General features: G+C 42.2%; 2 protein-coding genes across 2 annotated transcripts in view; one reads left to right on the top strand and one right to left on the bottom strand. All coding sequences in view use genetic code 11, as the record gives it.

Annotated features, from left to right (window-relative positions):
• Positions 1-2,397: 2,397 nt before the first annotated feature.
• On the top strand, positions 2,398-6,699 carry EGR_06722 (SAM domain and HD domain-containing protein; the record flags this gene model as incomplete). Its single annotated transcript, XM_024495971.1, has 7 exons — positions 2,398-2,421; positions 2,564-2,846; positions 3,828-3,898; positions 4,390-4,527; positions 5,215-5,958; positions 6,112-6,349; positions 6,512-6,699. 7 exons carry the CDS (start codon positions 2,398-2,400, stop codon positions 6,697-6,699), a joined length of 1,686 nt encoding a protein of 561 aa, XP_024349631.1.
• A 300-nt stretch (positions 6,700-6,999) lies between these two features.
• The window catches only part of EGR_06723 (DNA-directed RNA polymerase I subunit RPA2), a gene marked incomplete at both ends in the record, with an annotated part of 5,600 nt that continues 467 nt past the window's right edge, over positions 7,000-12,132 (bottom strand). The window contains 16 exons of the mRNA XM_024495972.1: positions 7,000-7,266; positions 7,780-7,947; positions 8,248-8,456; positions 8,547-8,775; positions 8,963-9,129; positions 9,206-9,353; positions 9,482-9,685; positions 9,801-10,346; positions 10,498-10,832; positions 10,970-11,051; positions 11,124-11,241; positions 11,313-11,366; positions 11,441-11,587; positions 11,652-11,824; positions 11,927-12,025; positions 12,057-12,124. Of these exons, the coding sequence (XP_024349632.1) occupies positions 7,000-7,266; positions 7,780-7,947; positions 8,248-8,456; positions 8,547-8,775; positions 8,963-9,129; positions 9,206-9,353; positions 9,482-9,685; positions 9,801-10,346; positions 10,498-10,832; positions 10,970-11,051; positions 11,124-11,241; positions 11,313-11,366; positions 11,441-11,587; positions 11,652-11,824; positions 11,927-12,025; positions 12,057-12,124 (3,014 nt within the window). The remainder of the gene's footprint in view (positions 7,267-7,779; positions 7,948-8,247; positions 8,457-8,546; positions 8,776-8,962; positions 9,130-9,205; positions 9,354-9,481; positions 9,686-9,800; positions 10,347-10,497; positions 10,833-10,969; positions 11,052-11,123; positions 11,242-11,312; positions 11,367-11,440; positions 11,588-11,651; positions 11,825-11,926; positions 12,026-12,056; positions 12,125-12,132) is intronic.

Raw genomic sequence — 12,132 nt, forward strand, 5'->3', positions numbered from 1 at the left:
CACGTACTAGTTAAAAAATGAAAATTTGTTGTCGATTTGCCCAGATTGAAAGCCCTACACATTTGATAAAAGCCTACCGAGAGATTTGTAGAAAAATCCTACAATTTAAAGCAGGTAGATCCGTTCAAATGCAAAGCAGAAGCAGATGTCAGATTCCTAAACAAAAAGTAATCAGGATATTGTAATATAATGAGCCGAATATCACAATGTACACTAGTGGGGAATACAATTTTTGGGAATCCAATCCAATCGACAGCTGTAAAGACCACCTTAGTAAGAATTCAGTAAAAAGAAGACTCTACAATATGCTGAGCTCTTAATTCCTCACAAAAGCAAATACTTCATTACAAAATGACTTATATAAAGTTACTGTCAAACACAAATTAATAGGAATAGTACAGAGGTTTTCGCAGGAGCTGCTTTGCCTAAACAGTTAAGAGAATTAGCTATGATGTATTTCCTATTCTGAAAGGCAGTAAAATTCACTGCATAATTAGCGCAAAGTCACCACAACACCCCGTATATGACGAAAAGCGCCACCGTAACCAATAGGAACCATGCATAAATAATCGACCAGGTTGATAAAATAAAAATGGGTCGCAAAATTGGGAGTAGAAACAATGAGTCACATCTGGGATGGATCTTTCGGCATATTAAACTGCAGCCGACTTGTGAGAAAAAAAGGTATTTTGACTTTAAAGGCACTTACTTGACAAAAATGGAAAATGCAAATATATCTCTCAGACTTCAAAATTTTATGATTAACTGATACAAAACTTCAAGCTCTGTTGCCCCATAACCTGCAAAGTCTATTTATGCACACTAATGTGGAGCGAGGCTCCCCGGTCTCCGCTTCCCAATTCCTAGCGTTCCTAGACAAGCCCGGTTGATTTGCTTTGGACATCTTTATTAAAGGTGACAAGATGGATAGGGAAAATACAATATTCAAGAAGGAGTGGAGCCGCAGTCACAGGGTAAGGGAGAGGACGATCCGATTACAAGGTTCGAATTTCCTGATTGCCTCCTCCCTGAAAGGCACATTAAAACAACATGAGTATTACACTAATAATTTGTTTAATTCCGAATAAATTAGCAAATAAACGAGCTATTAATAGAGAGTTCCTACTCATTCCTAAGGTTTTAACAAGCTTAGGCATGTAAAAGAACATGGTGGAGTACAACGCATTGGCCTGGGCATGATAAAAAGGCACAGCGGGGCGACAGAATACATACTACTAACATGCGGACGGGATAGACGACCACTGACGTGACTAGCCTCTCAGCATCTAGTGCATCCAACCCAAAGGCACAGATATCCTGCTTTCTGTAGTTGAATGCTAAATTTTAGCGTAAGGTATGAAGGTCATCTGCCCAAACTGAATGAGTCGCCGATGGCTCCCAAGAAAATGGTTGAAAGTGAAGTCTACTATTGCCACTTTTCCCAGCTATGCAGGTGACACCAGTCGTAAACAATGCCAGTAAAGAGAGCAAGCAATACTTCATTCGAGTCTCTATTGCCACTGTAGGGTTCGAATAGGGGATAGCACATTATCGAAGAGAGAACAAATTGGTAAGGGCAAATATTTAAGAAGCATTGGCCTCATTAAGCCTTTTGCATGCTCTTTTGATTGCTTCTACCGTTAGATCATACGGAATCTATTAATCGCACAAGAGGTGACCCGTTTTAGATCATCTTTTAGGCTCAAGCATTATGGAGACGGCACAAATCCCGTTTTTCAATAGTTTACTAAGGAGGATGGAACTCCGGATGCGCCAGTAGGGTATGGATCAAACTACCCAATATGTATACGATTTATGCGACTGGATCTGCAGATTCGCTATTGTGTTTTTTAAAACGCTGACTTACATTCTCATAGACATGACCTTAGTTTATTAATGCCTGCAGTGGGGTTACTGGGCACTGCAGTTAGATGCGCTGCACTTGTCGCGGGATATCCTGGTCATTAGCCCAACTTTTTACTAAAAGATTAGGCAGATTTGCCATAAGTACTTTGCATATTTTAGGGAAGAAAATGCCACTGAGTTTGCTTAAGCGGTCCATGTTGGTGTCACCTTTACATTCATGTCAGTCAAGGGGTCCGTTTACAGTTTGACCTGGAAATCCCGAAGATATTTTAGGGCGTGATGATGCCGCTTACGTTATTAACCATGGCTAATTATCAGTGATTCATAGTTGTCCTAAGTCAAAGTTTATATTTAGGCAAATCCCTTTTATTATTTTCATAGTTCTCCTAGGGCTTCCAAGTTGTAGTAAACTCATGGTTATTTTGTTTTAAAATATCATATTGGCACATGAGATTGAGGTTAAAGGGCCCGGCTTTCATACTTTATTCCGTATCGTGTTTCCGTGGCGTTGAATAGGGATTTTACCTCGCTATGTTTCGCTCAAGCCGAACTAAGGTATAATGTTGTTGTGTTTATTTGCGTTCCTTGTCGTAGCAGGTTGCATGTATTGTTTGATTTTGCATTATAATCAGAAAGTATCCTAGTTATTGTCCTTCAAATCTTTTAATTTTTTTTGAACTTGCATACCGTGCTTTAGATTTTCCAAGATTCTGTTCAAGGAATCATAGAAGTGGAACCCATTATATTGCGTTTCATCGATACACCAGAATTCCAGCGATTGAGAAGACTACATCAACTTGGGATTGTGAACTACGTTTATCCTGATTGTACACATACGCGGTTTGAACACAGTCTTGGGACTTACCATCTTGCAAAGCGTTTAGTCGATGCTATACAGGCTGATCCTGAGTGTGCTTCTGTGCGCCTCAGCATTGGTGAACGTATGAGCGTTTTGATAGCTGCTTTGTGTCATGATCTGGGTACGAGTTTTTTCATATTTAGTAATTTCTAGGGCAGAAGCTGATGTACTCTTTTAATACTAGATAACGATTTGCAAACAACTGACATAATTACTTTAGAAAAGTTTCTTGTTCCGTGTTCCGTTACACACTTAAGTATCCCCCTCTTTGTGGATCTTGATAATTTTCTGTTTTATGAGTAAAATCCATTTAACTTTCTGACAAGTATGCGTTCTGGTGGAACGCTTCCATATATTCGCACCTGCTTAATTAGAACTTCAATTTGAGGGCTTTTCTACTTGTGTTCCCATACTGAATTCATGTCGTTGCGCTACTCTTCAACCTAATTCATATTCTAGTTCTAAAGATCAGTGCTTTGTGCATGTCTTTTGATCGATCTTTTAAAGTTAGGATAGCCATGTCATGCAAAATTCTAGCAAATGTGAATCATTTGTGGTTATCAATTTTTCATACTCTTGATCAATATTTATGGGAGAGAAGGAAAAGGCAAAATAATGCCTAGGACAAGCTCATATTCAGCATTGTCTTTTTAGAAAGATACCGTATTTTCCCAATTGGGGTTTTCGGTTCCTTGTTATTGGGATACCTATAGCTTGATTTAGCTGTGGCCCTTACATGGACGTCTATCAGTAGTGGTTTGGCGGCTGCTATGCTTCCCTTGGAAATCCGCAGCCCGATAAACGCTTTTATAAAATAACTAGTTTTTAAAGTCGCAACGAAAGATTGGTGTGGCGGCGCCATTTAATTGTTATGATGAGGATGGTGATGGATGATTTATCTGGATGGGCAACTCTCTAACTTAGAGTCATGTTTTCGATTGGTGGGGGCTATTTTCTGGATAAAAGCCTTGTAGAATGTTAATGATTTATTCATAAACATGTTATAGTAATCTGTTTAAGCTGAACGTAGTTTGTTGTGCTAGTGCTCTTTTTTCTTGTTGACCAGTTCGTAATAATTGCTTCCTTGCACTTCCTTTCATAGGACATGGTCCACTGTCTCACACATGGGAACTGTTTTTGAAGCAGGGAGGATCAGATTACAACAAATTTAAGGTTAGTCATTGCTAAAAGTAGTAAGTCATCAAATTATTGCACTCATTTGTATAAATACGAAGGAAGATTTCATGATCGCTCGATTGTGGTGAAATTTATACGAAAGCAATAGTTATCGACTTGAGTCGTGGTCTTGACTAGGTCTGGTATTTTTTATACTTAAGCCCCCCGAATCGCCATTTAGAGTTGCGCTTTTGCTGTTGCTAAGTCTAGCAATTCAGTTTTATAGACCTACTAGCGTTAATCTGAGTTTGATGTTCTGAAATTCAACATCACCGCATATGCAGGGTTTGTATATTTTATCTTTCGTCGACTGTGACATTTACTTTTTATGTAGTTCGTGTTCGCAATGACTATGCAGAATCTAATTAATCGTCTCTTTGAAATGTAAATTGTTTATTTCTATGGAGATATGTATCTCTGCTAGTATTTGACAAATATTTGGACGTGGACGATTTATTCATTTACTTTCACCTTAAAATACCTTGCAGCACGAAAATATGAGCTGTTTGATAACAGAGCGGATTGTCGCGAAAGACGAACCTTTACGGGATTTGCTAAAGGACAGTGGGGTGGATCTTGAACTTGTATACGCACTGATTCGCGGCCATCCAACCCCTGAACTTGTGGTGCGTTCCTGTACCCTTTGGTACGCGAAGACTTTTTGTCTTCATTACATTATACGCTTTTAAACACTCCTTAATTTCACCAACATTAATTTATGATCATATGCTACCGTCTTCCTTTGCCCGAGTAATAATCTGTACTTTTATCTGGAAGCAGCAGATGTCCTGCACACACTCATGGCCATATTTTTAATTCAACCTACCATTATTTTGGCTTGTCCACGAATAAAATTAGCGTGAAGCGTTTTTGCAATGAGCATCGCGGCAGTGCTTATAACTTGTATCCATTTCAAGAAGTTGGACTTATCGTTGAATAAATTTACTTCTTCAGTAGCTTTTTGTAGTCTCGTTCTGTAAACTTAAAATGTGATTGATTTCATATTAAACCTACTCTATCCATTGATTCTGTTAGGAGAGGCTGCGGGAGAAGACATTTATTTTTGAGGTGAGTTCCATTTGCCTGATTGTTTAATGCGTCTTTGGTGTTGGCTATGTCGAAGTGAACGTAAAACTGGATTTACTTTACGTCAACCCACCAGTAAACACGGAATGAGGGATAGTCCTATCTGAGCTCTGCGATATGACCCGAGTAAACTTAGTGGCTAAGGTTTAGCAGGTCGTCTGAATGTTGCTATAGGTACAAGTACCAAGCTTTCTTGTTCAGTTTTGGATATTTTGTTTGTTTTACAGATCGTTTCGAATTCATTAAATGGCAATGATGTTGACAAGTGGGACTATATAATGCGTGATTCCCTCCATGCAGGACTGGGCCAGGGCTCGGGTGTGATTGAAGTAGAGAGAATGCTTCGTTTTTATCGCCCTGCCTACCACGCTTCTGGAGACGCTTGGCACATGTCATTTAGATCCTCTGAGGCTTCAAATGTTCTGCGTATTTTTTCTCAACGCACGCGTCTTTATCACAGTGTCTACTCCCATAAAACTACTCTTGCTCTCGGAGCCATGTTTGTTGACATCCTCAACGCCCTGGATTCTATCCTGCAACTTCGTGATCTATCTCTGCGTGCTTGTGCTGGTGATGACCACGCCATGGAAGCTTTTCTCAGACTAGACGAACACTTACTCTGGGCGATGGCATCATCCCAATACCTACTTCCCCCTGAAACCTCTCCTACAATCAAAGCGAATTTGCGTCAGCTTTGCCAGCGCATTGAATTCCGACAACTTTACTCCTTTGTGGGGAAGTTTTTCTTGGCAGAGATAAAAACTGTGATAAATGAACACGACTCTCTCAGCGCAAATGATAATAGGTCAGATTTGAGTAAATTACTAGACAACGCATGTGAAGCAGAAGACAAACCGGAAGATGTCATTAAAGTGGAGGTAAGGATTCCTCTTCTACAACCTTGTGGTCTGATTCCCTTTCCTAACTCGTTCGCCCTTGAGCTATATGCGACAGATCGGTGGGATGACTTGGTTGGTGCCTTTAGAAGGTGGATGCTTGCGCCTGAGGTTTTCTGGGCCAATGACTAAATTACCCAAAGCTATTACATTCCCATCAAATCATTTTTTAGTTTACTACCACCTACCGATGCGTTACTCATCAACTATTTACTTTTCGGCTCTTAGAAACTAGGTACTGAGGCCCAAATTCTCACCGAGATACTCCGGAAGCTCCCACCCAGATCCTCGGTCAGGAGTGTTGATGAGCTCCGTCTTGTTGTCACCACTCACTCCTCCAATTCAACCGACGGAGAGTCGACTTTTTTCGCCTACAAGACCCTCCCCAACGCCTTTTCTATTACACGACCAGTAAGTACTGATAAAAGACACGACATGGCTTGTCATCCCAACAACCCTGAAAGAGGTTCTAAGAGATTTCAAAGTGATTCGCTCCATTAAGCCAAAATACTGCCACTTTCGTTTTTACATCACGAAATCACTTACCAGTATGATCACGCTCTCATGACTCTGTTAGAACCGCGCGAATCCCTGCACTAGCGCTTATTTGTCATGCCCTTGTATTTAGCTCACGAAAATTTATTGCTGCTCCTTACTGTGGACGGGACCTCTCCAGAAGGGCAGTGCTACCCGCCTCCTGCGAGGGCCAACGCCTGCACCACCTTGTTTGGTCGAGGCACTAAACTCCTGGCTTGGCGAAAAGAGAGCAGCACAGACCACGCGGGTGTGCTAAGGATGAAAGCCGTTCTCCGTTGATTTCATAAGCTCAGATCCCCTTTTTGTACCCGAACATGATTTACGTAGGACTTTAGTAGCTTTTCGACCAATCAAGCAGCCGTAGGATTTGTAACTTTTAACGACTTAAATTTTTTCAAGTACATGTTTATTGAAATTGCCGTCAACAGCTTTAAGTGCATGGGGCAGGATCAACCGGCGGTAATACCTGATCTGCTTAGTTGGATTTAACCCTCGTAATTTCTGAAAGTACCAAGGACACCCAATTCACTGGTAGGAAATGGGTACGAGTATATTCCAATCATTAGTGTACAAAGTGTCTCAAGTAAACTGCTCCACTTCGATCCGTGTATTAACATTGAGACAAGCAAGTTCGTAGGTCAAGTAGCGGAAAGCTGCTGGGACATCGACCAGGAGCATTTTATTCTCGAAAATGTTCGCTGCACTAGAAGGAGGTGATTGATTGCAAAGGCGGCATCGCCACCGCAATCTGTTAATAAGACTGTTTCCTCGCTGTTGGATGCTCAAAGTTTCATCAGTGATCAAGTCTTCGTGAATCAAACCACCGCAACCTGAGCATATCAACATCTTGAGAGGAAAAGATAACAATTGTAGGTAGGGACACCACAATCATAAACTTGTAATACGTCTTCTACGAAAGATAAACAACCCTGGCACAGTATCTCTTAGTTTTGAGCGATGGTTCACACTGGCTAACTTACACCCCTTCACTCCGTACACGAATGCCAAAATTGGTGGAACTTCTCAACCCTCATCCAATTTTTCTGACTCTTTGAAAAACCATTTGCAAACGAGGGGTTTCGAATCGCTTTATAGGTCAATACCAGTTCTCCCACTTTGAGAGAAGGTTAATATCGAAGTGTTTCATAGTTATCGAAAGTTATTGGGTCGCATAAACAGCACATAGGATTTGCCTACATCGTGTATTGACGGCACAATGATTACACTACTTAGGAACACCAATCGCACAGTAATAAATTAAGCAACCGTATGACCACCTTGACGTGAGAGGCTGCACGATTCCTACAAATAGGCCACTTGCAGTGCACAATTAATCAAAGCCAAATAGACTCAAATAACCTTCACTTTGTCGCAATTGGATCCCAGCAATCGATCCTGGAGTGTAAATGAAAGTCCATGGGAGAGGACACAGTCACGTTCCATTTCACCGAGACGAACACCTCCACCAACTTTGCGTCCCTTTATGGGCTGGCGGAGCACCGGATCAAATCGACCCTCAGCTCTCACCTATAACCATTTGAAGCATTTTCGTATGGAGACTGAGTTGACAAAAGGAGTCGGCACGGGCTCATGTTAAAATAAGCAAGGCCGACAGGAAGAATGGCCTTATCTGATCAGGTATGGTAAGAATGAAACAGCGAGTCAAAATCACTGTTATCATACAAATTATAAGCAGAACTATGTCCTTGAATATTTTTGAATTTTGGGCTTCTAACTCAACGCACAAGCCTGGGGTGCATTCGGCTGACTTTTCAGCCGAGGTCTCGAGTTATCGTGGATAGTGAAAATGACAGAAGTGATACGAACCTGATATTTGTCCGCTACCATATGACGCAGGCGCTGGTAGTAGACAACCCCAATGAATATATGAGCTTCCAGAAGACGACCAGTAACTCCTGACATCATGGCTTCCGTGCCCCAATAGTTGAAGCCAGCATTCTTCAGCTGATCAGCGTACTTTTCAAAAGGTGGATTTTCTTCAGTCCACTGGAAGGGTGTTGCATCAACCCGCTCACCTGAACGGTACACGATAAGGATCAAGGCATTGGCTATTTCTCTGCATGACGAAAACTCTGCATGCATGAACGTAACATTGCTGTGCCAACCTGATAAAGCAGCCGATTTGCCAGCAAGGAACTCGATCATCATGCCCATCGTCATACGCGTGGGAAAGCCGTGGGGATTGAATATGAGGTCCGGCACAATTCCACTTTCCACAGTCCAGGGCATGTCATCAGCAGGCAGGAGGATACTATTAATACCTTTCTGACCATGGCGACTACTGTATTTGTCACCGATGTCCGGCCGCCGTGGCAAACGCAGCGTTATACAAGCCTACAGGACAGTTATTGGAAAATAATTCTTTCATTACTCCTTTACTCAGTGTAAAGCCAAAAATACTATTGAAAGGTCTAAAGTACTAATAATTATCACGAAATTCCCCAATCACGTTAAACAACGCGATGTCAGAGCGATACGAAAATTTGCAGCATGCCTTGCTCCAACTTCCGTTAAGAGATACTGCTTCCACGTATGCGATTTGCTCCCCGTCCTTATAGCGAACAGCAGTCATCTCCATAGTCTCATTGTGTGTGTAAACGAATAGAATGCTCTTTCCTGGTATAAGCCGTGTTCCAATTGGTGGGAAGCCATCAATATCAATATTTGGCGGAAGATCAACCAATCCACCTGCAGGTGGAAAACCGCAAGCCCTGTTAACATAACGTGTAATCATAGAGGTGGAAAAAAGAGTAAAAACACAAACCAAAGTAATGATCAGCTTGTTTTTTCGCTCTCCCTTTGGCGGAGAAATTGACCAAATCTATAATTTCGGATTTGTAAATACAGGCGTCTGCGAAGCCACGTTCGTAGGAGCTTTTGTTAATCACCATAGCATCTTCCATATCATATCCCTATGAAAAACGATAGCATGCACTCACCTCAGAAAGTAGTTGAAAAGGCTTGTACAAAAATTATAATGGAAGTCGAAAATGGACGGTGATAATAACAATTGTGTGAAATAAGGTAATGCTACGCTTACGGTGTAGGACATGACAGCAACAATGGCGTTGAATCCAAGCGGATAATGATCTACATCGTATTTGGTATAGGTTTTAGTGCGCACCAGCGGGCTCTGTGGATTGAGCAGACGATAGGCTTTGGGATCCGAACGGTACTTCCAGGTGTAAGACGAGTGACCCATAGTTTGTTTGGCCATCTGACACTGGTACATATTACGCGGAGACTAAGAAAGGGACAAAGAATCATTTAGTGTATGAATTCTACGCCCCGCAAATACACGACTGTACTTATGTACACCTTGATGTGTACGTAAGCGCATGTCCTTAATGTTCAGCCACCTGATTAAAGTCGGGATATGGTGTGAGACTGGCAACGAAGCTGAAGATGGACTCTGGTGAGACTTCGAAGTGCATTCTCTCACTGACTGGTCGTTCCATAAGTTCTTCGACCGTCACCGCGATGTCCATGTATGGCTGCTCAAAGGTGCCAACCAGCTCGATCTCCGCTTCAGCGATGTTCTTGGAGCCGACCCGAACGAGACTCTTCACAGGTCGAAGTAGGCGCGAACCACCAACAAAGAGGAAAAGACCGGGATACTGGCTACCAGTGTCAGTAGGGACCACTAGACAAATTTCCAAGGTGGTGGGAACATGGGGACAATTGGGATCCAGTTTGGCACAGCGCAGCTCTCGCGCCAACCGCTGGGCGGCTAGGCTTGAGGGCGACCAACCAACAAGACGGCCATCCAGGAGGACGGGGAAGACACCACGACGTTCATTCACGCCCGTCATTTGACGCGATAGCTCCACCGGTCGTAGGTTGTGTTCCAGTAGCCAGGCCGCAAATTTGCTCACTAGTGCCTGACTGGGAGTCACGCACACAGCCTAGATCGGTAACGAAAGGCAGCATGAAACATGGCAGAAATGATTATTAAAGCAAAAAGCATTAATAATAAGATGACATTCTACACGAAGTTAGACACGCAAGACCACATAGGGTCGTGTTGCCCAAAGGAAAGTTAAATAAGCACCAAACCTCAGTACTCTCGGCAAGATGATTGAGAAGGCCACATGGCGCGCCATCAGGAGTGTGAACAGGGCAGATGAAGCCCCAGGCCTCGGGCAGGAGACGCCGCACCGAGGTGGTTCGCATTTCATTGAACATTGCACCTCGGTGAACGGCGCGAAACTGCGCAGCAAAGCGTAAAAAGTTGACCGTGTCGATTGGGACTGAGAGACCTGAAGTCTGCCCATTCAATAGTCGACCCAGAACCGTACGTGAGGAGCCAGGTAAATTGCCAGTGGATATAAAAAGATTCAATCCACTGCTTACCTCCGATATGCTACGATTCAATGCTTGCCGGAAGTTGGCTACGAACGAAATAAAGAAACGCATAAAGCTAAAGGCAATTGTGATTTACTTAATTGACTGTGGAAATAGTTCCTTGAACGAGACTATGTGGTTATAGCTTACGTTAAAACATCAAACCCAAATTTTGTGTACTAACCTATTTCAAGAAGTTTCGACGTTTTGCGCAAATGTAAATTAAGATGCTCACGGACGGTGTGTAAATAGGTTATCAGTCTGTTCTGTAACGTAAAAAACGACATTAAGCAGTGACATACCCTGGTTAACACGATGATAACTAAACAATAACCCACCCGAAGAATTTGGACGTACGTCGTACCCGGAAGCAATACTTCCTGGAACATAAGATTATCATTGCTCTCTGCACAACACGCACCCGAAATAAAAGCGTGAAGTTTGCGTATCATGTAGCTAAAAGAATGTCTATCATAACCAATAATGGCAACACAAAATTTGAGTGCAGCAATAAATGGCCAACGAACCAAAGAATGTGATACTTGTCCGCAAAACTGTCAACATGAATTACAACGTATTCTCTGAAAGAAGAGGTAAAATCTATTCAAGGGCTTCAACCCATTCGCATGATGCAATAAAAAAAAATTAATCTTACCGCATTAGATGCTCGCCGGCAGCGTAATCGGTGTAGGAAGTTGGTAGGTGCATTTTGAGACGGAAGAGTTTTCCCAAGTAGCAAAGAGCGCGAGATTGACAATTATAATCACCCTTCTGTAACCTCATTAAAATCCTCATTGCGTGCCTAAGCGAACGAAAAGTTAAGCATAGAAAGTAGATAAAGGGATCTAGCCGAGGGTGGAACATACTCTTCAAGCGATAAAGAATCACCACCACCACGCCGAATATCTTCATAGATTTCAAGCTCAGTTTTGTCCATAAGAGCACGCAGGAGAATTGAAATAGGAACAAACAACTGTTCGTTTTCAACCGTAAATGCCAGCGTCGGTTCACCATTCATAACCCAATGAAGTATTACCGGCTTAAAAATACAAAAAGGAAAGACCCTGATGATATACAATATGATAAAAACTAAAGAATAGACTAATTTGGATACTTAAAGTGGCGTATCACATATGTTTACCGCTGAGTGTTCATCATCCCGTACGCAGCGCATTAAGATAGCATATTCCGTGTAACTTGGACCCCGCTTTTTGAATGACGACCTAGCTATAGCGAGAGGCTGGAGGCAATTATGTTACTGGAACACTTACATAATTCCTGCGAGCCATTATCAGCAATCTGAGAATCCTTTCATTGCCATTGACTATGAAATATCCACCTAATTCC

Source organism: Echinococcus granulosus (genome assembly GCF_000524195.1).
Source record: "Echinococcus granulosus chromosome Unknown EG_S00062, whole genome shotgun sequence".
Classification (NCBI taxonomy): domain Eukaryota; kingdom Metazoa; phylum Platyhelminthes; class Cestoda; order Cyclophyllidea; family Taeniidae; genus Echinococcus; species Echinococcus granulosus.